Source organism: Bos javanicus, chromosome 9 (assembly GCF_032452875.1).
Source record: "Bos javanicus breed banteng chromosome 9, ARS-OSU_banteng_1.0, whole genome shotgun sequence".
Classification (NCBI taxonomy): Eukaryota; Metazoa; Chordata; class Mammalia; order Artiodactyla; family Bovidae; genus Bos; species Bos javanicus.
In genome coordinates this window covers 89,911,725-89,939,698 of record NC_083876.1, presented here as the reverse complement: position 1 = coordinate 89,939,698, position 27,974 = coordinate 89,911,725, and the positions used below count along the sequence as shown (strand labels likewise).

Here is a 27,974-nt window from a genome sequence, read left to right as displayed (position 1 = left end):
AGGTCTCTCAGACCCGCCCCTATCGCTTTTAGCTCTGCATCTCAACTTCCGGCCTCCGCGAATACTACGGCGTTTAATAATGCATGACCGGAAGTTCCCAACCAGGCTTCCTGGAAGCCCCTTTAAACTGGCGCATGAGTTGGGCGGAGCTCGGATAGGCCTCGCCCCTGTGTCCGAGCCGCGCGGTATCGCGAGATTTGCTCTGTCCGGAACTTCCGGGTCTTGTTTGCCATGGTGGACTGGCTGTAGTTATGCGCCCCAGGTTAGTTTGGAACGTTTTTCGGGGCTTTTGGGCCCGCCGGCGTGTTGTCCCGGCCTGCCGACACCTAAGCTGCAGTAACCTGCCCCTGGAGGAGCTGTTCGCCCGCGGCGGAGCTCTGCGGACCTTCCTCGAGCGCCAGGTAGGCTCTGAAGCCCAGTTTCAGGTCAGGCGGCCTGAGCTGGTGGCGGTGGCCAAACTTCTGAGCGACAAGGAGCAGGAGCTGCAGGAGACCCAGCACCTGCTTCATGGTAAGGGCCTGGCCTAGGGCAGCGGGATTCAGAGCGGAGTCTTGACTCTTCATTTGCCCTTTGCACCAAGCCGCCGGTCACGTCTCCACACACTCTGATTTTGAAGTTTTTACTCAGTTGCAGCTCTTTATGGTTTACACCAAAGGTCAAGACATTATTATGTTAGTTCTGGTCCCATCCTCTCCTTGTGCTCTCTTGACAGTGCTGTACGCCCTTTTACAAAACTTAAGTTGACTTTAATTGGTTGCGTATTTAATGGCAGGAGATGAGCTCACCGAAGACAAGGCCCTATTCCTGTTAAGGAGTCGAGAGCATTGTTTCTCAGTGTGGTAGAGCGGCCACCCACAAAAGTGACAGAAAAAATGCGTGCTAAGTAAACCCAGACTGGAACTCTGAGACCTAGAACATGCGGCGGTTTTAACAAGCTTGCCAAGTGATTCTTGCCCATTCGAATCTGGATGGGGCTCAAGTTACTTAATTTGCACAAATTCCTGGGGATGCCTAGTGGCTGGCCTGTGGCCAGCCAAAGGAAAGGTTCTAGAGAGGGTCACAGTCTACTGAAGCAAGAAAATTAATTCTGATACAGCTGATAAGTGAGAACATAGATCAGTAAAGACCTGGGAGAGCAAGGAGAACTTGGAAGGAGAAAGGCTTGTACAAGTATAAAGGCCCAACCTTAGATGATATAATAATAGTTTAACTTTAATCGATCCTTTGCCTCCTCTAGGCTTTGCTTTTCTTTGTCTATTAACTCATCCAGTTCACATAATAAACTATGAAGTAGGTTCTTTTAGCCTCATGCAACAGAAGAGGAACTTGAGATACAAAGAGAACATAGCTCTGCCCAGGTTAAACTACTCTTAAGGAGTAGAGCTTGAATAGGACTGACTCCAAATCTCATGCTCTTAATCACTGCATTCTGTGTTAACTGAGGAAGGGGTAGGTTTGGGGAGGCGAGGGGTAGGGGGGAGGGTGGGGTTAACCATTTTGTAAGAGGGCTCAAATACTAACCTGCAAAGTTTGGTTTCATCCTTTTGGCAGAAGGAAGCCAGCAGAAGCTTTTGGGTTGGGAGTGAATAATAGGAATAGCTTTGTTGCTTAGGAACTTTGATGGGAGGCAGTTGAGAAGCAATCTGGAACAGGACTAAAGATGCCATGGAAGACAGAAGGCTAATGCAACTGTATAGTTGAGACTTAAGGAGAGTCTAAATTAAGTGATTTAAGAGAAGAAGCTGCCCAGAGTGTTAAAGAAAAAAAAAATTAGAAGTATTTTTTTAGGGGAAAATTAAATCAGTTTCATAAGCCAAGCTTCAAGTCCCTGTAGCAGCCACAAAGCCTTAATATAAAAAAAAAAAAATTATATTCAATACATGTTGAAATTGATAGTGTTTGGGGGACCTGAATTAAATAAAATGAAGTATTTAAGTTAGATTATGTCTACACCCTAGTTCCAGTCTTCTTCATCTTAACCGGAACACTACATTTCAGAACTAATAAGGCCTCTTAGAAGTCATCCAACTCAGATCTTTCATTTACTCTTGAGATTACTGACATTCAGAGAAGTTAGGAGAGATGTTCTAAGAGAACCTTAGTGGTTGAACTGGGGCTCTAATTCACTTTTGCTTTTTTTAATGAAGCACATTTTTCCATTTCACCAAATCTCATAACCCATTCTTACCAAAATAATATCCTGCCATGTCACCAACACTCCCTGTATTTGTTTATCTCAATTTGCTGCTGCTGTTATCTCTCATTGAGTTAATCCTTTTTTCCTTTATTCTGCGCATCTCTAAAACAAAAAATTGCTTCTGCATGCTGTTATTTTAATATTTAACCACATAATGTTTTAGGCTGTTATTTTTTGTGAGCTTTTCTCCCCTAGAATAATATAAAGAAACTAAAATGATCGAAAATCCTGCCTTGAGGGCAAGTGTTACATGTTATTCCCAGTTCCCAGCATAATTGGTTCTTAGTAAATGAATAAGACATTCCAGCCAATACAGAGTTTGATCTTTCAACAGAGATAACAAACTGTAATAGCTAATACAATTTCCGCTTCTCTCCGTTTTATAGGTTGCATGTTGTCCATCAGATAGAGGAAAGAGGAGGTATATTTTGTAAGGTAAAAGTGAAAACTAGATGAAATAAGAACTAGAGTAAAGCCTGAAAGAGAAGAAGAGTACTTCTTGTAGGTACTCTGTGAATATCAGGCAGGGTCTAAATGTTTAGGTGGATACTTTTATATTAAGCGTTTCCTAATAAGACAATAAATAACTTTCTACTTTTTAACTCAGTTTTGGCTTTACTAATGGTGCCTTATTTTCCCCTCTGATCTAACTCACTCAGTGCATTCATTCGTTATTGTAGAGTCTTAAGTCTGAAAACTAAAAGCATATTTGTTAATATGAATAGTTGGGGGAGGAAGAATTATAGAAAAGTTGAGTAGCTTCTTTGTATTTTCCCATAGAGATTATTTTTATTTTTAACTTCTACCCTTCTCATCAGGAAAAAAGTTTTTGTTTTTTAACTGCATGCTCATAAAAACTAGTGCATAAAGTGCTATAAATTAATGAGTTATTAAAAAAGGGTAATTGTTATATTTCCCTTCAGCAGTGACAAAACTTTTACCTTGAACTCTGTCAGCTATTTAATACTAATTAAGGAAAACTCAACCTGCTGCCTTTTTTTCTTAGATGAAAATGAGGACTTAAGGAAACTTGCCGAAAATGAAATAACTTCATGTGAAAAAGAAATAGCTCAATTAAAGCATCAGGTATGGCATTTGTGCAAAGAATAAAGCATTCTGCTATCACTTCCATTATATTTTACTAGAACTTTATAAAAGCAAGTCAAGAACTAATCAGCATGCTAGTATTTACAATTATAAACCTGGTTTTTAAAGCAGAAAAAGCATACTCCCTGTAGCTCTGTTTTTATCATACTAAAAGGATTGTAGAAATCTGAAAGAAAGATGAATGTCACATTAATAGAATTTTCCAAGAAGGCAATGAAATGTTGATAATATGTTTTCTCTCTTTTGTTTTTTAAGAGAGGTGAGGGTGGGGGTAGACATGAGTAGAAGAGACTGTGGAGCAATGGTAGGTGGAAGCAGGAATATTTCTTTATCTTTTTGTCTTTGACACTCTTATAGAGTGCCAGCCTGGACTAGGCCCCTTAGGATTTTGAAAACAGAATTGCATTTATGTCTAAGAGTATTGGCTTTATATCTAGGAGAACTGCAAAAGAACATATTAAGTTAGATGAAAAATCATGAAATTAGATCCATTGTTAATTCTGTAAAGCAGAGCTTTAAGGTTTACAGCAGTTATCTCTAGAAATATAAGTGAAAGAACATGATAAAGTGAGGACGGAGCTTGGAACTGGGATGCTTAACATAGAAATTCTCTCTCTCTACCTAAGTGTGGAACTTAACCAAAAATTAATTTCCGCACCACCTACTCTAGAAGAAAAGTTCCACAATAAACTGAAAAGCTTCAGGTAACTTGGCTTCTACTCTATAAACTTTCTGTGAGGTAGAAGAATGCGTGTATTAACGGTTTCTATTTGTTGGCTAGTAATTCACAGGTGTAAATTGCGTCGTGCTAGTTCAGGATGTGAATGGGCACATTCTGTTGGCACAGGCTAGAGCTACGGGAAAGCAGGAGAACAAGGCCAGCTCCTGGCCAGCACACCTTGGCCATGCTTCGGAACTCAGGGAGACTTGGGTTCAAGTTCTAGCCCTTCCACTTTCTAGTTGTAGGGTATTGGCCAACTAGGGTTAAACTTATTAGTTAAGTTAAACTTGAGAAACTTAGTTTTCACATCTTAAGGTGGAGCTGTTAATAGTACCTGCCCAAGATGTATTAAGAATTAAAATACATAAAGTCCTTAGCAGAGTGCCTCTCTATTAAAGAACCATTTTTATAAATGTTGGTGGCTTTTCTTTCTTGATCCACCTCATCTGAGAAGTCTGTCTTCTATTGTGTCTGTGTCTAACACACACTGAAGTGTGAAACATACAATTTTAGTGGAAGGAAGACTGACTTAGGCACAAGGATCTGAGTTCCAGTAACTGACACTTTGCTTTTTAATTCATCATTGCACTCTGTTAATCTCATTTTCTTTGACTTGTAAAATGAGAGTATTGGACCAGATCATCTCTTAAGAGCCTCTCCAGTTCCAAAATTGCAAATGTCTCTTCCATATTAAAGAAGCTTAGGAAAAATACAAATGCAATCTGAGTGTTCTTTTCCTGCCATAGTAGGCTATAAATCTCCAAGGATTGCTTCTTATGCTTGCTACACACAATACAGTATCCTTTTCACAGCAAGGACTTAATCATTAACTGAATAGAGAACTAATATACATGAACACCAAAAAGAAATAAACTTGTAAGTTTTAGCTGAACCTTATAGCATTTGTAATGTAGTTATAACATTAATATTTTTAGAAGTTATGCATTGTATGGTCTAGTTGGCAAGATGGTTGAATAGTAATCAGCAATATTAAGGTATTTGCTTAGAGAAACTTTTTTAAGTAAATTAAATATTTAAAATTCTATATCTAATCACTGAGCTCTTTTTCAAATATTTTAAATCTTAATTATAGGAGGGGTGATATTTTTTATTTGCAGATTATCTTACTTTTGGTTCCCTCAGAAGAAACAGATAAAAATGATTTGATCCTGGAGGTAACTGCAGGAGTTGGGGGTCAGGAGGCAATGTTGTTTACCTCAGAGATATTTGATATGTATCAGCAGTATGCTGCATTTAAAAGATGGCATTTTGAAACCCTGGAATATTTTCCAAGTGAAATAGGTCAGTAAACTGTTTGGTTTGTTTTGAGAAAAGCATAGATTTTATTTATTTATGTGTATTTTAGGGAAAAGGGTTGGAAAGACCATGATTAAGCTTTATAATTTTTGTGTAAGGAGGATTAAGTAGTTTTATGCTTATCATTTACTTAATAATTGTTGCTGTTCAGTTGCTAAGTCGTGTCCAACTCTTTGCGACCCCATGAACTGCAGCATGCCAGTCTTCCCTGACCTTCACTATCTCCCAGAGTTTGCTCAAACTTAATAATGTTGAATGCAGAAATATTACCAGTTTTGAAATGGCCTGTAAAATACTTGTCATTCAGTGGCTAATGGTTTTTTAAAAGTAGTCCTTCAGGGTGTTACTGAGTCAGTTTATTGACACCATAAATGCTTTATGTTTAATAATTATAAACAAAGATACTAAAACACTGAATATCATAGACTTGCTAAAGGCTTTCAATGTTTCACAGTTGATGTGTTTATATAAGTTTGTAGCTCTTTTAATTATATTTAAAGATGGTAAAAGTGATGGTCAGCTATTTATAATTGGCAGGAATAACAAACATCTTTCACCAATGTTTTCAAGGTGGCCTTAGACATGCATCTGCCAGCATTGGGGGTTCAGAAGCCTATAAGCACATGAAGTTTGAAGGAGGTGTGCACAGAGTCCAGAGAGTGCCCAAGACAGAGAAGCAAGGCCGCATCCACACCAGCACCATGACTGTAGCCATCCTACCCCAGCCCACTGAGGTGAGGCACCATAGCCCCGCTCCCGGGAGTCCTAGCCCAGCACAGCGCCTTGCCCCCAAGTAACACTCACCTCACTGAACTGAGTATCTCCTTTTCTTATTTGACTGTCATCTTGTCTTTGAATTCATTTTTCAAATATATTATCGCAGTCCAATAGGTATGATTTTAATAATAAATGATAAGAATTAAGGATATATAAGTGAACTTAAGGGCTTCCCTAGTGGTTCAGTGGTAAAGAACCCACCTGCCAATGCTGGAGATGTGGGTTCAATTCCTGGATTGGAAAGATCCCCTGGAGAAGGAAATGGCAACCCACTCCTGTATTCTTGCCTGGGAAATCCCATGGACAGAGGAGCTGGGAGGGCTGCAGTCCACGGGGTTGCAAGTTGAACACGTTCAGTTCAGTTCAGTTCAGTTGCTCAGTCGTGTCCGACTCTTTGCGACCCCATGGACTACAGCATGCCAGGTTTCCCTGTCCATCACCAACTCCCGGAGATTACTCAAACTCATGTCCATTGAGTTGATGATACCATCCAACCATCTCATCCTCTGTCGTCCCTTCTCCTCCTGCCTTCCATCTTTCCCAGCATCAGTGTCTTTTCAAATGAGTCAGTTCTTTGCATCAGGTGGCCAAAGGATTGGAGCTTCAGCTTCAACATCTGTCCTTCCAGTGAATATTCAGGACTGATTTCCTTTAGGATTGACTGGTTGGATCTCCTTGCAGTCCAGGGGACTCTCAAGAGTCTTCTCCAACACCATTGTTCAGAAAAAGCATCAATTCTTCAGTGCTCGGCTTTCTTTATAGTTCAACTCTCACATCCATACATGACTACTGGAAAAACCATAGCTTTGACTAGATGGACCTTTGTTGGCCAGGTAATGTCTCTGCTTTTTAATATGCTGTCTAGGTTGGTCATAGCTTTTCTACCAAGGAGCAAGTGTCTTTTAAATTCATGGCTGCACTTGCCATCTGCAGTAATTTTGGAGCCAAAAAAAATAAAGTCTGTCACTGTTTCCATTGTTCCCCATCTAATTTGCTATGAAGTGATGGGACTGGATGCCATGATAATAGTTTTCTGAATGTTGAGTTTTAAGTCAACTTTTTCACTCTCCTCTTTCACTTTCATCGAGAGGCTCTTTATCTTTAGTTCTTCACTTTCTCCCATAAGGGTGGTGTCATCTGCATGTCTGAGGTTATTGATATTTCTCCCAGCAATCTTGATTCCAGCTTGTGTTTCATCCAGCCTGGCATTTCCCATGATGTACTCTGCATGGAAGTTAAATAAGCAGGGTGACAGTATAGAGCCTTGACATACTCCTTTCCCTAGTTGGAACCAGTCTGTTGTTCCATGTCCAGTTCTAACTATTTCTTCTTGACCTGCATTTAGATTTCTCAGGAGGCAAGTCAGGTGGTCTGGTGTTCCCATCTCTTTAAGAATTTTCAAGTTTGTTGTGATCCACACAGCCAAAGCTTTTGGCGTAGTCAATAAAGCAGAAGTAGATGTCTTTCTGGAACTCTTTTGCTTTTTCGATGATCCAGCGGATGTTGGCAATTTGATCTCTGGTTCCTCTGCCTTTTCTAAATCCAGCTTGAACATCTGGAAGTTCACGGTTCACGTACTGTTGAAGCCTGACTTGGAGAATTTTGAGCATTACTTTGCTAGCATGTGAGATGAGTGCAATTGTGCCATAGTTTGAGCATTGTTTGGCATTGCCTTTCTTTGGAATTGGAATGAAAACTGACCTTTTCCAGTCCTGCAGCCACTGCTGAGTTTTTCATATTTGCTGGCATATTGAGTGAAGCACTTTCACAGCATCATCTTTTAGGATTTGAAATAGCTGAACTGGAATTCCATCACCTCCACTAGCTTTGTTCATAATGATGCTTCCTAAGGCCCACTTGACTGCACGTTCCAGGATGTCTGACTCTAGGTGAGTGATCACACCATCATGGTTATCTGGGTCATCAAAATCTTTTTTGTATAGTTCTTCTATGTATTCTTGCCTCCTCGTCTTAATATCTTCTGCTTCTGTTAGTCCATAACAGTTCTGTCTTTTATTGTGTCCATCTTTGCATGACTTGGTGACTAAACAACAACAAAGTCATATGATGTTGCATTGTCTATTTTTCTCCACTGCTAAGCTTACAGCAGGTATTTTGAGACCATATAAAGGAGAAACAATATTAAATAGAGTTTACGAGCTGCTTGCCTTTATGGCGACTCGCTTTGTGTGACTTGTTCCCAGAATATCAATAGCAAGAATCCTGTTTTAATAAAGGGTAACTACTTTACAGAATTGTGAGTTTATAATCCAGTCATATTAAAATAGTAACATCGCTACATTGTACACAATGAGTATACTTTATTTTCACCAGCAAATTCTCAGTCTATATATTTTTAAATAGCTTAGTTGGGAAGTTATGTTTTGCTTACATCACTTACACTGAAAAGTGATGGGAAATTTGTAACTTCTTTTTTAGAATGAAATAAGCACGTGAGAAGGAAGCTTAAGGATTTCTGTTTATTACTTTTTAGAAAGTCTGTATTACTGTCTAATAGGGTACATGGAGTTCCTTTCTTTAGTCTAATTTCTGTAGGAAATCTAGGTGAGGAACAGGATAGTTAAGGGAGAGAGGGAAGCAGGATAAATAGCAAAAGCAACACCTTGATACTAGTCACTTTGGCTTAAGCATCTTGGAGATAGAGATTTTCAGGAAAAGATGGAGACTGAGGTCCATGTATCATCTCATTTAATTCTTCCTAGCAACAGTAATGGCACCCCACTCCAGTACTCTTGCCTGGAAAATCCCATGGATGGAGGAGCCTGGTGGGCCACAGTCCATGTGGTCGCTAAGAGTCGGACACGACTGAGCGACTTCACTTTCACTTTTCACTCTCATGGATTGGAGAAGGAAATGGCAACCCACTCCAGTGTTCTTGCCTTGAGAATCCCAGGGACGGGGAAGCCTGGTGGGCTGCCGTCTGTGGGGTCGCACGGAGTTGGACACGACTGAAGCGACTTAGCAGCAGCAGCAACAGTAAAGACAAAGAAGGCAATGGCACCCCACTCCAGTACTCTTGCCTGGAAAATCCCATGGACGGAAGAGCCTGGTAGGCTGCAGTCCATGGGGTCGCTAAGAGTCAAACACGACTGAGCGACTTCACTTTGACTTTTCACTTTCATGCATTGGAGAAGGAAATGGCAACCCACTCCAGTGTTCTTGCCTTGAGAATCCCAGGGACGGGTGAGCCTGGTGGGCTGCTGTCTATGGGGTCACACAGTGTCAGACACGACTGAAGTGACTTAGCAGCAGCAGCAGCAACGGTTAAGAGCTACATAGGGAGACCTAGAAGGCCTGTGAATGATAAGATGCCTGCTGCTAGAGTTGTGGACATCTCACAGAGTGGGTATAGTTCATGCAAGAGCTTTTTAAATGCAGTGCTTTGGATGGTGACTGCCAGGACAGAGCATTATGCTGATATCAGATCCAGTGTATTTGTGAATTGAATCTGTATCCTTGACTTCTTGGTATTAGCCATTTCCATTCATCTCTGCTCTGCCTCTAAGTATGTTTAAGTCCTCCTGTATTTAATATGAAACAAAATAAAACCTTCCTGTAGTGTTTTAGCATCTTTTTTTTTTCCTCCACTAAAGTCTTTTTGAACTCAGAAATCATTTTAGTGATTATATTCACATTTCTATTAATAGCTGAGATCTGCCATTGGTAATAATAGGGTAGTTTACAGAGAAGTCTAGTTTTTGAGGATTAGGGAGGTTTTGTTTTTATTTTGCATTATATTTTGATACTTATCCACTGTGTGCATGCTAAGACACTTTAGTCGCTTTGTGACCCTGTGGACTGTAGCCCATCAGGCTCCTCTGTCCATGGGATTTTCCAGGCAAGAATACTGGATTGTGTTACCATTTCCTTCTCCAGGGGATCTTCCTGTCCCAGGGATTGAACCTGCGTCTCTTATGTCTCCTGCACTGGCATGCGGCTTTACCACTAGTGCCACCTGGTAAGCCCCACTCTTCAAATAAGACAAGTCTTTAAAAAAATGGTATCCTTCCAATTATTTTCTCTTCTTAAAATTAAACCTTCCAAATCTTATACAAATATTTTTTATGACATGCATTTTTATAAATAATGCTCTTTGAACAGATCACACATGTAATTTTCAAAACTCCCAACTTTTCTCTTACGTATAGATTAACCTGGTGATTAATCCTAAGGATTTGAGGATTGATACTAAGCGAGCCAGTGGAGCCGGGGGGCAGCATGTGAACACCACAGACAGTGCTGTCCGGATCGTTCATCTCCCAACGGGTGCGTGGTTCCTTCTTCAACATAAAAATCAAACTCTGAATGACTTTTCCTCTGAAACAGATCTTCAGTTACCAGCAACGTATAGGCTACTAGGAACTGTTTATTTTCAACACTTGATTTATCTAGATTCCTTAGCTGAAACTCTGTAGGATAATTACAAAGGCAGGAAGAGGGAAAGATCCGTGCCCAGGAAATTTCCACATTAGTGATTATATCACTAATTATAAAAAGAATCCTCACAGTGAAGTAATATCATGGGTGATCCCTTATAAGAAAATGCTCTAAATCACCAGTTTTTAGTGTTTTTTGGAGAGAGGAGAAAATGAATTCCTTTGAGAAAATGAAAACTTGGACCGTTTACCCAGAAACATGCTTATATGCAAAGTTTTGCATGCAATTTCAGGGGCTTCTTTCCATTAAGTCCATCTGCAGACATCTGGGGGTTCTGTCCTGATTATAGTGTTAGGCAGTGGAGCTGTAATTTTTCTTAAGTCTTTAGAATTGTGTTAGATAGAACTACATGTGTTTTTACAAGTGTTGCTCCAGTGACTTACATGTGAAAAAGAGCACAAGGATAGGAAACCTCAATCTTCCTATAAATGATCTCAGATAGGCATAATTCCCATGGTTGGTAGTGCTTGCTGGGAGTGTTTGGTTGATTTTTTCTCTTTTTTTTTAAATGAGAAAATTCTCATGTTAAACTTTAAGATGATGTTTTATGTAACACATAGTATATAAACAGGAATAAAAATATTAATAGTGATTATCTCTGGTAATAACATTAACTTTTATAGTTCAGTTTGTATAATGAGTAGTTACTACTTTTTGAAAAAAATTGTGGTGACTAGGTAAAAGTACCAGAAAATAATCCATATTAAATGACTAATGCTTACTCTTCAGTATGTATGCTTTCAGTATATAAATATTTTGAGCTGTAAGTCCAATTTTCAGTTTTCTAATAACTGTAAAATTATCTGTTCTGTGTATCGGATCAGATGAGTCGCTCAGTCATGTCCGACTCTTTGAGACCCCATGAATCGCAGCACGCCAGGCCTCCCTGTCCATCACCAACTCCCAGAGTTCACTGAGACTCACGTCCATCGAGTCAGTGATGCCATCCAGCCATCTCATCCTCTGTCGTCACCTTCTCCTCCTGCCCCCAATCCCTCTCAGCATCAGAGTGTTTTCCAATGAGTCAACTCTTCGCATGAGGTGGCCAAAGCACTGGAGTTTCAGCGTTAGCATCAGTCCTTCGAAAGAAATCCCAGGGCTGATCTCTTTCAGAATGGACTGGTTGGATCTCCTTGCAGTCCAAGGGACTCTCAAGAGTCTTCTCCAACACCACAGTTCAAAAGCATCAATTCTTTGGCACTCAGCCTTCTTCACAGTCCAACTCTCACATCCATACATGACCACTGGAAAAACCATAGCCTTGACTAGATGGACGTTTGTTGGCAAAGTAATGTCTCTGCTTTTGAATATGCTATCTAGGTTGGTCATAACTTTCCTTCCAAGGAGTAAGCGTCTATTAATTTCATGGCTGCAGTCACCATCTGCAGTGATTTTGGAGCCCCCCAAAATAAAGTCTGACACTGTCTCCACTGTTTCCCCATCTATTTCCCATGAAGTGGTGGGACCAGATGCCATGATCTTCGTTTTCTGAACGTTGAGCTTTAAGCCAACTTTTTCACTCTCCACTTTCACTTTCATCAAGAGGCTTTTGAGTTCCTCTTCACTTTCTGCCATAAGGGTCGTGTCATCTGCATATCTGAGGTTATTGATATTTCTCCCGGCAATCTTGATTCCAGCTTGTGTTTCTTCCAGTCCAGCATTTCTCATGATTTACTCTGCATATGTTAAATAAACAGGGTGGCAGTATACAGCCTTGACGAACTCCTTTTCCTATTTGGAACCAGTCTGTTGTTCCATGTCCAGTTCTAACTGTTGCTTCCTGAACTGCATACAAATTTCTCAAGAGGCAGATCAGGTGGTCTGGTATTCCCATCTCTTTCAGAATTTTCCACAGTTTATTGTGATCCACACAGTCAAAGGCTTTGGCATAGTCAATAAAGCAGAAATAGATGTTTTTCTGGAACTCTCTTGCTTTTTCCATGATCCAGCAGATGTTGGCAATTTGATGTCTGGTTCCTCTGCCTTTTCTAAAACCAGCTTGAACATCAGGAAGTTCACGGTTCACATATTGCTGAAGCCTGGCTTGGAGAATTTTGAGCATTACTTTACTAGCGTGTGAGATGAGTGCAATTGTGCGGTAGTTTGAGCATTCTTTGGCATTACCTTTCTTTGGGATTGGAATGAAAACTGACCTTTTCCAGTCCTGTGGCCACTGCTGAGTTTTCCAAATTTGCTGGCATATTGCATGCAGCACTTTCACAGCATCATCTTTCAGGATTTGGAATAGCTCGACTGGAGTTCCATCACCTCCACTAGCTTTGTTCGTAGTGATGCTTTCTAAGGCCCACTTGACTTCGCATTCCAGGATGTCTGGCTCTAGGTCAGTGATCACACCATTGTGTTTATCTGGATCGTGAAGATCTTTTTTGTTCAGTTCTTCTGTGTATTCTTGCCATCTCTTCTTAATATCTTCTGCTTCTGTTAGGTCCATACCATTTCTTTCCTTTATTGAGCTCATCTTTGCATGAAATGTTCCTTTGGTATCTCTGATTTTCTTGAAGAGATCCCTAGTCTTTCCCATTCTGTTGTTTTCCTCTATTTCTTTGCATTGATCGCTGAAGAAGGCTTTCTTATCTCTTCTTGCTATTCTTTGGAACTCTGCATTCAGATGTTTATATCTTTGCTTTTCTCCTTTGCTTTTCACTTCTCTTCTTTTCACAGCTATTTGTAAGGCCTCCCCAGACAGCCATTTTCCTTTTTTAATATTAGAGTCTTATTTTTTCCCTTCATAAAGGAAGAAGGAAAAGGAGTATTCCTTGATAATACTTGAAGAAGATGTTTCTATTAAAACTCTTTTAATTCTCATAACACTATTCAGGTATTGTTTCCGAATGCCAGCAAGAAAGATCTCAACTGAAAAATAAAGAAATGGCTATGAAAAAGTTACGTGCAAAACTGTACAGCCTGCAGCTAGAAGAAGAAACAAGTAAACGATACAGTGCTAGAAAGATTCAGGTAAAACTGAATTTTTTAAATGCTTTGAAAAGATAAAAATAGTTTTAGATTACCCAGTTTTAATATGTGTTAAAATTATTTCATTGTATTTGTCAAAGTTAAAGTATAATTCATGTCATTGAACCAAGGGCTTGTTTTATAGTAATCTTATTACACATTTATACTGTTTTTGTATTCAAAAGTATCTTTCTCAGGATTTTCAGCAAAGTTATCTTAGGAAGATATACCGAATTCCCATTCATTTTGAATCCTTTTAAAATTATGGAAGAAAGTTGGAAAGGACATTGAACTTACCTTCTTCCTGTTTGGCAGTTGATTTTATAATTACAGAGCCCTTCTATTAACTCCTTCATTATGGAGAATTGATCACTTTGTCATCACTGATAATAACCAGATCAATTCACAGAGATTATATATATTTAGCTACCATTTTTGGATATCAACTCTGTGCCAGGCTGTATGTGTACATTATCAGTGTTAGTAGGTATTATCTGTATTTTATAAATGGGGAAACTAAAGTTTAAAGTTGAAGTAAATTACTCGAAGTTATAAAGTAAAAAAAAATGGCAGAGAGGATTCAAAATTCAAGTACTAAGCTGTCTGACTTTTCAAGCCTATGTTCTTTTTTCTGTATCAAGTGCCCATGTTAAATTTGAGAATTCAAAATGTTTAAAATATGGTTTTTAACATTGTGTTTCAAATTATAAACCAAGAGCTTAATCTCTAGGTAAATTAACTTTGTAGGTTTAGTTGCCCTGATTTTAACTATCTTGTATTCTTTTTTTTTTTCTTTTAATATGTAGATTGGCACAAAAGGAAGGTCAGAGAAAATAAGAACATATAATTTTCCACAGAACCGAGTCACAGATCACAGAATAAACAAGTCACTTCATGATCTTGAAACTTTTATGCAAGGAGAGTACCTACTGGATGAACTTGTACAGTCATTGAAGGACTATGCTAATTATGAATCTTTAGTAGAAATTATTGCCAAAGAAGTTTAAGTTGATTTGTTACTAAAGACTTGTATAGCTTATGAAAATTCTGTTATAGCAAATCAGGTTGTGTATATACAGTATTCTCTTGAAACACATGAGTTAACACAGTTGAGAATAACATTTTTAATAAACAGCTAACTTATATATGTCTCTGAATGTATTAAGTGAAAAAACATATAATCATGACTCTGGCTGAATATTTTGAACTCTTCCTTACAAGAAGTAGACAAAAGAGAATAGTCCTTTGTTTTATGTAAAGTATTTAATGAATGATCAGAAATTTGGTTTGACTCTCAAGGGAAAACATGAAATGATAAGACTGACTTCAGAGGATGGAGGCCTGAGAGGGAAGGAAAGCCCAGGAACGTCTACTTGAGGCTGCACAGCTGTCAAAGACCTCTTGGTGTTCAGAGCAACACCAATAAATCATGTGCTTGATAAACAGACCCTCACTGTTCTCCCATGGTGTGTGTGCTCCTTCACTTCAAAAAGTATTAATAAATCCAACCTGTAACTACAGAAAAGAAATAGGACATGACAGTTAGCCTATAAAAAAGTGAGAGAAGCTGGAAATGCTGGCTCAAGAATATTCTGAAAACATAAACTCCAGGATGACAATTATGAAGAGCTCTACCTAGTAGATAATGAATAAATGTTAAATTTATGGTAGTTAGAACAAGTTAGGATTTCCAGAGGAGGAAAAGCAATTTCACTATTAAGGTTATATGATTTATAGGTTAGAGAACTAGGAGACATTTAGTTAACTCTCAGAATTGCACATTTTTCCGTATTTGTTAAAATCAATAGTTGTCTGAATTTTTATGGACATATGTATGACACCTTGTCATACATATGACATTCATTCAAACCTACATTATTGTCAGGTAACTGTTTCCTCTTAAGTCAACATTTGTTAGCCAGATGTCCTTTAGAGTTCCAGCATGTGCTAAATTTCAGAGTAATTTTATGTTGGTAGCTTCTTTCTGCTGTAAAAGGGAGGTGTGCTGCTGCTGCTAAGTCGCTTCAGTCGTGTCCGACTCTGTGTGACCCCATAGACTGCCACCAGGCTCCCCTGTCCCTGGGATTCTCCAAGCAAGAACACTGGAGTGGGTTTCCATTTCCTTCTCCAATGCATGAAAGTGAAAAGTGGAAGTGAAGTCGTTTAGTCGTGCCCGACTCTTTGTGACCCCATGGACTTCAGCCTACCAGGCTCCTCCGTCCATGGGATTTTCCATGCAAGAGTACTGGAGTGGGGTGCCGTTGCCTTCTCCAGAAAAACCATTAAAGACAGTTAAGAATTTAAGCTAGCCAAAGGTTACCAAATACATCAGAGAGTTTTATTTTGAAAAGTACCACTCTCCCCCAGAATGTTCTGCTCATGAGAGGCATTCTGTTCTGCCTTCACAAGAACAGCTGATGAATGCCCCTTTTAGTGACCTAGGCAACCAAGATTACAGCAAGACATGTTCCTACAACAATATTCACTGTCCACGTTGCAAGCCTGGCTCTCCCAGATTTATCAGTTTCCCCTTGGGTCTTAGGTTTCCTTTTAGAATCAAAAGGACATGGCTGCAGGTTATTAAATATACTAAAGTATATAATATACAGTATATAATAAACTTAATTTCTCATTTTATTAGTTATAGGGGAAAATAAAAAAGTTGGATTGAGGGACTTCCTGGTGATTCAGTGGTTAAGACTCCATGCTTCTGATACAGAAGGTGCAGGTTCTGTCCCTCTGGGGAACTAAGATCCCATATGCCTCATGGCTCAGCCAAAAGAAAAAAGAAGTTGGATTGAAATTGTGAAGGGTCTTGAATATTAGATTTTACTCTGGGAACAGGGGACAGCCAGTAAGTTTCTTACTCTCTAATAAAAGAATATTCTCTAATACTCTCTGCTCCTCCCTCTCTGCCCCCAGGAGAAAAAGTGTGAGAATCATACTGATGAAGTTGGGAAAATACCTTCAGTGAACTCTCAAACCTTCCCATTAGAACACCTTATTGGTTAGAAGAAATCTTAATACTTTGGTAATTTTAACAATATAAACTTAAGATATGTACCATTATCACTGTGTATTATGAACACATATATGAAGTAACTGACAAATTCTGGTCTGAATTGTCATTGGCTCCCACTTTACTCACTAATCTAAATTAGTTAATTCCTTCATGAGCAAAAGTAATTTTTGGAACCCAGACAAAGATAAGAGTAGAGCAACATAATTTTTGCAGGAAGCCTACTGGAACAATACACCTAATACTTTTAAGGATCTTAGAATTAACTATTTTAGATCAAACTGCCTTTTAGATCTTAGTGCCATTAGGTCTTGAAGAGATAAGAATGAAGAAAGGGTTGGTCAGGGAATGAAATTCGTCTTATGGCACTAAGATACATAAAAGTCTGCTGCTAAGTCGCTTCAGTTGTGTCCGACTGCGACCCCAGAGACGGCAGCCCACCAGGCTCCCCGGTCCCTGGGATTCTCCAGGCAAGAACCCTGGAGTGGCTTGCCATTTCCTTCTCAAATGCATGAAAGTGAAAGTGAAGTCGCTCAGGTTGTCTACTTGAAAGTTACACAGTCGTGTCTGACTCCTAGCGACCCCGTGGACTGCAGTCTACCAGGCTCCTCCATCCATGGGATTTTCCAGCCAAGAGTACTGGAGTGGGGTGCCATTGCCTTCTCCATCTAAAAGGCAGTTAGATCTAAAATGATTTATCTAGAAATCTGGTGTATTGTTCAGAACCAAAACTGAACTTCATTACAAAATGGCCTACAACATCAGTTAATCAAAACTCATTCAGTCAGAATGGCAATTTTGAAGATTTATAAACAGATTTGTTGTTGTTTAGTCTGTAGGTTGTGTCCTACTCTTTGTGACCCCGTGGACTGTAGCGCTGCCAGGCTCTTCTGTCCAGGCAAGAATACTGGCGTGGATTTCCATTTCCTCCTCTAGGGGATTGTTCCAACCCAGAGACTGAACCCTCCTATCCTGCACTGCAGGCAGATTCTTTAGGGTTGAAGCACCTGGGAAGCCAGTATAAATAGATAATCACTGTCTAAAATGAAACTTGTCCTATTCCTCTACAACCTGTTTCTTGTGCTGTGATCTCAGTTTCTTTCCTGGCATGAATTTCCCTCTCAAATTTAAATTGTACTCCTCAATTCCTCTTCCTCAGTTCACTTCAGTCACTCAGTCATGTCCGACTCTGCGACCCCTTGGTCAACCGGCCTCCCTGTCCATCGCCAACTGCTGGAGTATACTCAAACTCATTTCCATTAAGTCGATGCCATCCAACTATCTCATCCTCTGTCATCCCCTTCTCCCACCTTCAACCTTTCCCAGCATCAGGGTCTTTTCAAATGAGTCAGCTCTTCACATCAGATGGCCAAAGTATTGGAATTTCAGCTTCACCATCAGTCCTTCCAATGAATATTCAGGACTGATTTCCTTTAGAATGGATTGGTTGGATCTCCTTGCAGTCCAAGGGACTCTAAGAGTCTCCTCCAACACCACAGTTCAAAAGCATCAATTCTTCGGCACTCAGCTTTCTTTACAGTTCAACTCTCACAACCATACATGACTACTGGAGAAACCATAGTTTTGACTAGACGGACGTTTGTTGGCAAAGTAATGTATCTGCTTTTTAACATGCTGTCTAGGTTGGTCAACTTTTCTTCCAAGGAGCATCTTTTAATTTCTTGGCAAGTCTGTCAACTGTTTCCACTATTTCCCCATCTAGTTGCCATAATATGATGGGACCAGATGCCATAATCTTTGTTTTCTGAATGTTGAGGAATGTTGAGTTTTAAGCTAACTTTTTCACTCCTCTTTCACTTTCCTTAAGAGTCTCTATAGTTCTTCTTTGCTTTCTGTCATAATGGTGGTGTCATCTGCATATGTGAGGTTATTGATATTTCTCCCTGCAATCTTGATTCCATTTGTGCTTCATCCAGCCCAGTGTTTCTCATGATGTACTTTGCATATAAGTTAAATAAGCATGGTGACAATATACAACCTTGACATACGCCTTTCCCTATTTGGAAGCAGTCTGTTGTTCCATGTCCAGTTCTAACTGTTGCTTCCTGACCTGCATACAGATTTCTCAGGAGGCAGGTCAGGTGGTCTGGTATTCCCATCTCTTTAAGAATTTGCCAGAATTTGTTGTGATCCACACAGTCAAAGGCTCTGGCATAGTCAATAAAGCAGAAATAGATGTTTTTCTGGAACTCTCTCGCTTTTTCGAGGATCCAACAGATGTTGGCAATTTGATCTCTGGTTCCTTTGCATCTTCTAAATCCAGCTTGAACATCTGGAAGTTCACGGTTCACGTACTGTTGAAGCCTGTCTTGGAGAATTTTGAGCATGACTTTACTAGCGTGTGAGATGAGTGCAATTGTGCGGTAGTTTGAGCATTCTTTGGCATTACCTTTCTTTGGGATTGGAATGAAAACTGACCTTTTCCAGTCCTGTGGCCACTGCTGAGTTTTCCAAATTGGCTGGCATATTGAGTGCAGCACTTTCACAGCATCATCTTTCAGGATTTGAAATAGCTCAACTGGAATTCCATCACCTCCACTAGCTTTGTTCGTAGTGATGCTTTCTAAGGCCCACTTGACTTCGCATTCCAGGATGTCTGGCTGTAGGTTGGTGATCACACCATCGTGATTATCTGGGTCATGAAGATCTTTTTTGTATAGCTCCTCCATGTATTCTTGCCACCTCTTCTTAATATCTTCTGCTTCTGTTAGGGCCATATCATTTCTGTCCTTTATTGTGCCCATCTTTACATGAAATGTTCCCATGTTATCTCTAATTTTCTTGAAGAGATCTCTAGACTTTCCCCTTCTATTGTTTTCCTCATTTCTTTGCACTGATTGCTGAGGAAGACTTTCTTATCTCTCCTTGCTATTTGTAAATCTGCATTAAAATGGGTATATCTTTCCTTTTCTCCTTTGCCTTTAGCTTCCCTTCTATTCATAGCTATTTGTAAGGCCTCCTCAGACAACCATTTTACCTTTTTGCATTTCTTTTCCTTGGGAATGGTCTTGATCCCTGCCTCATGTACAGTGTCAGGAACCTCTGTCCATAGTTCTTCAGGCACTCTATCAGATCTAATCCCTTGAATCTGTTTGTCACTTCCACTGTATACTCGTAAGTGATTTGATTTAGGTCATAACTGAATGGTCTAGTGGTTTTCCCCACTTTCTTCCATTTAAGTCTGAATTTGGCAATAAGGAGTTCATGATCTGAGCCACAGTTAGCTCCCGGTCTTCTTTTTGCTGACTGCATAGAACTTCTCCATCTTTGGCTGCAAAGAATATAATCAATTTGATTTTGGTGTTGACCATCTGGTGATGTCCATGTGTAGAGTCTTCTCTTGTGTTGTTGGAAGAGGGTGTTTGCTATGACCAGTGCGTTCTCTTGGCCAAACTCTATTAGCCTTTGCCCTGCCTCATTTTGTACTCCAAGGCCAAATTTGCCTGTTATACCAGATATTTCTTGACTCCCTACTTTTGCATTCCAGACCCCTCTAATGAAAAGGACATCTTTTTTGGGGTTTTAGTTCTAGAATGTCTTGTAGGTCTTCATAGAACCGTTCAACTTCAGCTTCTTCAGCATTACTCTTCGGGGCACAGACTTGGATTACTGTGATATTGAATGGTTTGCCTTGGAAACAAACAGATCATTCTGTCATTTTTGAGATTGCATCCAGGTACTGCATTTTGGACTCTTTTGTTGACCATGATGGCTACTCCATTTCTTCTAAGGGATTCTTGCCTACAATAGTAGATATAATGGTCATCTGAGTTAAATTCACCCATTCCAGTCCATTTTAGTTCACTGATTACTAAAATGTCGATGTTCACTCTTGTCATCTCCTGTTTGACCACTTCCAATTTGCCTTGATTACTGGACCTAACATTCCAGATTCCTATGCAATATTGCTCTTTACAGCATTGTACTTTACTTCCATCACCAGTCACATCCACAACTAGTTGTTTTTGCTTTGGCTCATCTCTTCATTCTTTCTGGAGTTATTTCTCCACTGAGCTCCAGTAGCATATTGGGCACCTACTGACCTGGGGAGTTCATCTTTCAGTGTCCTATCTTTTTGCCTGTTCATACTTTTCATGGGGTTCTCAAGGTAAGAATATTGAAGTGGACCACGTTTTGTCAGAACTGTCCACCATGACCTGTCCATCTTGGGTGGCCCTGCAAGGCATGGCTCATAGTTTCACTGAGTTAGACAAGGCTGTGGTCCATGTTCTCAGATTGGTTAGTTTCCTGTGATTGTGGTTTTCAGTCTGTCTGCCCTCTGATGGAGAAAGGTAAGAGGCTTATGGAAGCTTCCTGATGGGAGAGACTGACTAAGGAAGAAACTGGGTCTTGCTCTGATGGGCGGGGCCATGTACAGTAAATCTTTAATCCAGTTTTCTGTTGATGGGTGGGACTGTTTTCCCTCCCTATTATTTACCTGGGGCCAAACTATGGTGCAGATGACACCACCCTTATGGTAGAAAGTGAAGAATTAAAAAGCCTCTTGATGAAAGTGAAAGTGGAGAGTGAAAAAGTTGGCTTAAAGCTCAACATTCAGAAAACTAAGATCATGGCATCTGGTCCCATCACTTCATGGCAAATAGATGGGGAAGCAGTGGAAACAGTGTCAGACTTTATTTTTCGGGCTCCAAAATCACTGCAGATGGTGACTGCAGCCATGAAATTAAAAGATGCTTACTCTTTGGAAAGTTATGAACAACCTAGATAGCATATTGAAAAGCAGAGACATTACTTTGCCAACAAACGTCCATCTAGTCAAGGCTATGGTTTTTCCAGTGGTCATGTATGGATGTGAGAGTTGGACTGTGAAGAAAGCTCAGCGCCGAAGAATTGATGCTTTTGAAGTATGATGTTGGAGAAGACTGTTGAGAGTCCCTTGGACTGCAAGGAGATCCAACCAGTCCATTCTAAAGGAGATCAGCCCTGGGATTTCTTTGGAAGGACTGATGCTAAAGCTGAAACTCCAGTAGTTTGGCTACCTCATGCAAAGAGTTGACTTACTGGAAAAGAGTCTGATGCTGAGAGGGATTGGGGGCAGGAGGAGAAGGGAATGACAGAGGATGAGATGGCTGGATGGCATCACCGACTCGATGGACATGAGTTTGGATGAACTCCGGGAGTTGATGATGGACATGGTGGCCTGGCGTGCTGCAATTCATGGGGTCGCAAAGAGCTAGACACGACTGAGCGACTGAGCTGACTGAAACTATGGTGGTTCTGACTATGCCGAAGCCTTTGACTGTGTGGATCACAATAAACTATGGAAAATTCTGAAAGAGATGGGAATACCAGACCACCTGATCTGCCTCTTGAGAAACCTATATGCAGGTCAGGAAGCAACAGTTAGAACTGAACATGGAACAACAGACTGGTTCCAAATAGGAAAAGGCGTATGTCAAGGCTGTATATTGTCACCATACTTATTTAACTTCTATGCAGAGTACATCATGAGAAACGCTGGGCTGGAAGAAGCACAAGCTGGAATCAAGATTGCTGGGAGAAATATCAATAACCTCAGATATGCAGATGACACCACCCTTATGGCAGAAAGTGAAGAGGAACTAAAAAGCCTCTTGATGAAAGTGAAAGAGGAGAGTGGAAAAGTTGGCTTAAAGCTCAACATTCAGAAAACTAAGATCGTGGCATCTGGACCCATCACTTCATGGCAGATAGGTGGGGAAACAGTGGAAACAGTGTCAGACTTCATTTTTCGAGGCTCCAAAATCACTGCAGATGGTGATTGCAGCCATGAAATTAAAAGATGCTTACTCCTTGGAAGGAACGTTATGACTAACCTAGATAGCATATTGAAAAGCAGAGATATTACTCTGCCAACAAAGGTCCATCTAGTCAAGGCTATGGTTTTTCCAGTGGTCATGTATGGATGTGAGAGTTGGTCTGTGAAGAAAGCTCAGCGCCAAAGAATTGATGCTTTTGAACTGTGGTGTTGGAGAAGACTCTTGAGAGTCCCTTGGACTGCAAGGAGATCCAACCAGTCCATTCTAAAGGAGATCAGTCCTGTGTGTTCATTGGAAGGACTGATGCTAAAGCTGAAACTCCAATACTTGGCCACCTCATGCAAAGTGTTGACTCATTGGAAAAGACTCTGATGCTGGGAGGGATTGGGGGCAGGAGGAGAAGGGGATGACAGAGGATGAGATGGCTGGATGGCATCACCGACTCAATGGACGTGAGTTTGAGTGAACTCCCTGAGTTGGTGATGGACATGGAGGCCTGGCGTGCTGTGATTCATGGGGTCACAAAGAGTCGGAGACTACTGAGTGACTGAACTGAAGTGAACTGAACGGAAACTATGGTGGAGGTAATGAAGATAATGGTGACCTCCTTCAAAAGGTCCCATGCATGTACTGCTACACTCAGTGCCCTGCAGCAGGCCACCGCAGACCCATGCCTCTGCCAGAGACTCCTGGACACTCACGGGCAAGTCTGGGTCAGTCTCTTGTGGAGTCACTGCTCCTTTCTCCTGGAGCACACAAGGTTCTGTTTGTGCCCACCAAGAGTTTGTTTCCCAGACTGTGTAAATTCTGGCGCCTCTATGGTGGGGTTAATGATGACCTCCTCCAAGAGGGCTTATGCTATACCCAAGTCTGCTGCACCCAGAGCCCCTGCACCTGAGGCAGTCCACCGCTGACCCCTACTCCACAGGAGATGCTCACAGTTCTGTCTCTGAGGGGTCTCTGGGTCCTGGTGTGTACAAGGTTTGTTTGAGCCCTGTGAGCGTCTCTGGAGGGTATGGGGTTTGATTCTTGAATACGATTTTGCCCCTCCTATCATCTTGCTGGGGCTTCTCCTTTGTTCTTGGATCTGGGGTATCTCCTCAGAGCCTCTCCAGTACTGCACAGCCACTGCTCCAGCACCTACCATCTTGCTGGGGCTTCTCTGCTCCTCTTCCTCATAGGCAGTTTGTTGCTCACACCTAGTCTCTTACTAAACACCTTCATCTTCACAGATTCCATTCAAATCTGGTCCAAAATTACATCTCCTGGACTACCTGCATAGTCCCCTGCATCCTCTCTAATTCAGATCATGCATACATAACCACCAGGTTCATGTTCCTAAAACGCAAGGTTCTGATCTTGTCATACCCTACAGTGCACAGCACAGCCTCCACAACAAAGAACTGTCATCTGTCCAAAATGCCAGGAATGCTGAGGTTGACAAACCTTGTCCTGTACTCGTACCCTGGGGTACAGAAGTCACTCCTCTATTCTATAATATAGTCACTATAAAAATTCCACTGTAACTAGATGCATTTGACTCATCCAGTGTTCACAGCTATATTATGTACACGTTATCCTCTACCCCCATACTCATAATGTTTTTATTCAAAGATTATTTACTGAGAATCTACATCTATTAGGTTGCAGGCCCAGACAGTAAGCAAAGGGGGCAGGCACCACATCTCAGTTATTTCCAGACACCCCACGTATACAATAAGGATTTGGTGAGAATAAAGACAGTTCTCTCTGCACTTCATTTTCCACCTAAAAACAACAATTCTGATACAGATTTGCAAAAACAAAGAGGTACATACATCTGTTGACATCTAGTACAATTCAGAAAGGTCCTGCCTAAACTTCCCACTAAGAATGAAACTAACAGGTGCTCATGAGCCTATTGAAAGTTAATTGTCAGTTAATAATATTCACCAAAACTGAAAAAGACATATATACCCCAATGACTCCCCTGGTGGCTTAGATGGTAAAGAATCTGCCTGCAATGCAGGAGACCTGGGTTCAATCCCTGGGCTGGGAAGATCCCCTGGAGAAGGGAATGGCACCCCACTCCAGTATCTCTGACTGGAGAATTTCATGGACAGAGGAGGCTGGCAGGCTATAGTCTATAGGGTCACAAAGAGTCAGACACGACTGAGCAACTAACACTTTAACATTTTCACTCTTCACACCAATGTTCATTGCAACACTTTATAATAGCTAGAACATGGAAGCAACCTAGATGTCCATCAACAGATGCATGGTTATAAAGAAGCTGTGGTACGTATATACAATGGAATACTACTCAACCATAAAAAGGAATGCATTTGAGTCAGTTCTAATGTGAGGCAGATCAACCTGGAGCCTATTATACAGAGTAAAGTAAGTCAGAAAGAGAAAACAAATACTGTACATTAATGCACATATACAGGATCTAGAAAGATGGTACTGATGAACCTATTTTCAAGGCAGCAATCGAGATGTAGACAGATTTATGGACAAGGGCTGGGGAGAGGAAGGAGAGAGTGAGATGGAGACAGTAGCATGGAAGCATATACACTATCATATATAAAACAGATAGCTTACGGAAATACACTGTATGACTCAGAGTAACTCAAACCAGGGCTCTGTGATACCTAGAGGGGTGGGAAGGGGTGGGAAAGGTTGGGCAGAAGGTTCAAGAGGGAAGGGACACATGTACACCTATGACTAATTCATGCTGCTGTATGGCAAAAATCAAACAAATTTTGTAAAGCAATCATCAATCAAAAATAAGTATAAAAAATAGCATTTCAATATAAAGCTCTAATAGTTAAAATCAATATAAAGTAACTTAAACCTAGAGAAAAAGACTATTCCAGCATGCAATAAAACATGCTTCAATCTTTATCTTACCTTACATTACAATAGTAATTTTAATTTTCCCAACATCTTAGTCTTTTTCTGAAAATAAACTTTAAAAATAACTGGAGAACCCCCTCCCCTCAAATTTCATATATATGTCTTCATCTAAAAATAGAGGTGAATAAAGATCTCTAAGGTCAAATGGGAAGTGAAACTGGGGTGTTGTTTCGGGGGCTCTGAAGAGCTTCAGTACCATAGACCTTTATGTCTCAGTGCAGAAAGAATTCAGCAAGAGGCAAAGTGATACATAAGAAGTGATTTACTAGAATCACCTGGGCTTCCCAGGTGACAGATGGTAGTGTGGCAGTTCCGGGTTCAATCCCTGGGTGAAGATCCCCTGCAGAAGGAAATGGCAGCCCACTCCAGTATTCTTGCCTGGAGAATTCCATGGACAAAGTAGCCTGGCGGGCTACAGACTATAGGGTTGAAAAGAATCAGGCACAACTGAGTGACTAACACACACACACTAGAACAGGATGCTTGTGAGGTTAACAAGTGGGTGGGAAAGGGGGTGTTGCATGAACTTACTGGGCAATAGTTTCATAATCAAAGGAAAAGTGGGGAGAAGAGCTTCTGCATCTTTCTTGAGTAGATTTCATGCTTCCATCATTAGTGCCTCATCCAGGTTAAGCAGGGGAGTTTTCTTGTCCTTACATGGTCACGCGAGGTCCACAAATTATTGTTTTTATGTTTTATGTTTTTATGCAGAGAGCATGTCCTATGGATCATTAACTTACTGAGTTCACTGGGCAGGATGGGGGTGTCACGCCACCATTGTTTTATTTCCTGGGGCATGTCACGAGCTTCTCTTACATGGTTTTGCTGCTAAGCAAACCTGCTTTCTTGAATAATTATTCTTTCTTGAGTAATTATTAATAATTTCTTGAGAAATTATTAACTTACAGGGGTCTCCCATATTTTTTACTTAAATCCCCTAGTTGGATTAACTATCGTCACCTATTTTGTCCCTTCACTTTGCCCCTGTCAAAAGTAACATGAAAATGTACATACAAACAATCAGGATTCCCACAAATATTACTCCCCAGTGTAACACAGAGGAAAGTACATGCTCTATTCCCAAAGACTCAGGCTGGAATTTTTGCTTATTAGCTGTGTCATTCTATGACAATGAACTTACACTTTGAAGCACAATCAGAAAATGAAAATGCTAAGGTTATTGTGAGAATTAAAGACTAACATTTACAAAGTGCCTATCAGATCAAAAAGCTACCATAGTTTTAATATTCATTTAACAAATCACTCCCTTGCAAACATCCCTCAAACAGTTAACCACGATCTATAGGATCTGGCTTCTACCTGACCTCCACTCCTACAGTCTTTTGCTCTGTTGGCTCTAGAATTCCATCAAGTCCTGGAATAAGCCATGTACCTTCGGCCTCCTTCCTCTGCTTATTATGCAGATCTTTGCATCGCCACCTCAACATTCCAAACTTTGTCCAAAGCCTCAGAAACCTTCTTGAGCACCCAAAGTCCTTAGCCATGCCCTTCCAGTCAGCTCATTCTCTACCCTCTTATGTTGTTTTATAGGGCTTCCCAGGTGGGCTAGTGCTATAGAATCTGCCTGCCAATGCAGGAGATGTAAAAGACTCTGGTTCAATACCTGGGTTGGGAAGAGGTTTTAAATTCTTATGTTGTTTTATATTCCTCTTTCATTCAGTAAAACTGTCAACTGCCAATTTCTTTCCCATCAGAATGTAAACTCCTTGAAGGTCAAGACTTCTGTCTTTTCAACCATGTGTCTCCAGGACTTAGCACCAGGGCCAGGGTGGGGTGAGAGACAGGACTCAGGTGCAAAATTTAAGAGGATGCCCAAAATTTCAGCAACCAAGAAAAATATTAATTTAAGGCAACATTCTAAAAAATAAAAATAAACGCAGAAAACCATGATGAACTATAAAAAATTTTACACAAAGACTTATTCCAAGACTTGACGGAATTCTAGAGCCAACAGAGCAAAAGACTGTAGGAGTGGAGGTCAGGTAGAAGCCAGATCCTATAGATTGTGGTTAACTGTTTGAGGGATGTTTGCAATGGAGTGATTTGTTAAATGAATATTAAAACTATGGTAGCTTTTTGATCTGATAGGCACTTTGTAAATGTTAGTTACTCAGCATTTGCAGGATCCACCTTGATCCCCGCCCTGCTTCACAAAGGACTTGATAACAACTTAACTGAGCACCTGTGTGTTGCATGCTAAGTCTGACTTTGCGACACCACAGACCATAGGCCACCAGGAGTGGGTTGCCATTTGTTCCTGGGGGCGGGGGGGGGGGGGGAATCTTCCCGATCCAGGGATCGAACCTCTTGTCTTCTGCATTTGCTTACCACACCGCCAACTATTAACTCTCCTGGAGGCTGCAGAAAGGCAAAAGTGGGAAAACTGCAAGAGACAGGAATTCGGACATTCGGGAGCTTACATCCTTTGGCTTCACTGCGTTCTGACCAAAATCGAAACTGGGGAATGCAATGTCACCACTTAAACGTACAGAGTTAAAACTTCAGTATGACACGTACGGTACAACTTGCTAATAGAAGACTTAGCAATGAATACTTCCACCCTTTCCTCCATCACTAGAAAATCATGGCCAAGGGCCTTCAGACTCAGGGAGTTAGGTTTGGAACTCCCAGGACAGGATGACTGATTCATTCACTCATTGATTCTGGAATAGGATTACAGTGTGTGCTTGGCACTTGAAAGGAAAC

The 27,974-nt window shown here is 40.7% G+C and overlaps 1 protein-coding gene across 2 annotated transcripts; it reads left to right on the top strand.

Moving 5' to 3' along the window:
• The first annotated feature begins 171 nt into the window (after window positions 1-171).
• On the top strand, window positions 172-14,997 carry MTRF1L (mitochondrial translation release factor 1 like). Of its 2 annotated transcripts, XM_061428362.1 has the most exons (7): window positions 172-510; window positions 3,204-3,283; window positions 5,144-5,327; window positions 5,913-6,076; window positions 10,289-10,406; window positions 13,417-13,553; window positions 14,357-14,997. In XM_061428362.1, exons 1-7 carry the CDS (start codon window positions 252-254, stop codon window positions 14,555-14,557), a joined length of 1,143 nt encoding a protein of 380 aa, XP_061284346.1. In that variant the 5' UTR covers window positions 172-251; the 3' UTR covers window positions 14,558-14,997. The 2 variants fall into 2 exon arrangements, with proteins under 2 accessions (XP_061284346.1, XP_061284347.1); XM_061428363.1 differs by lacking the exons at window positions 3,204-3,283; window positions 5,144-5,327 and having other exon boundaries at window positions 177-510; window positions 14,357-14,695.
• Window positions 14,998-27,974: the final 12,977 nt, after the last annotated feature.

Coding starts and splice junctions, on each gene's coding strand:
- MTRF1L (XM_061428362.1), top strand. CDS start 252: ATGCGCCCCAGGTTAGTTTGGAACGTTTTTCGGGGCTTTTGGGCCCGC. Junction 5,328..5,912: donor ATATTTTCCAAGTGAAATAG/GTCAGTAAACTG, acceptor AATGTTTTCAAG/GTGGCCTTAGACATGCATCT. Junction 13,554..14,356: donor ACAGTGCTAGAAAGATTCAG/GTAAAACTGAAT, acceptor TTTAATATGTAG/ATTGGCACAAAAGGAAGGTC.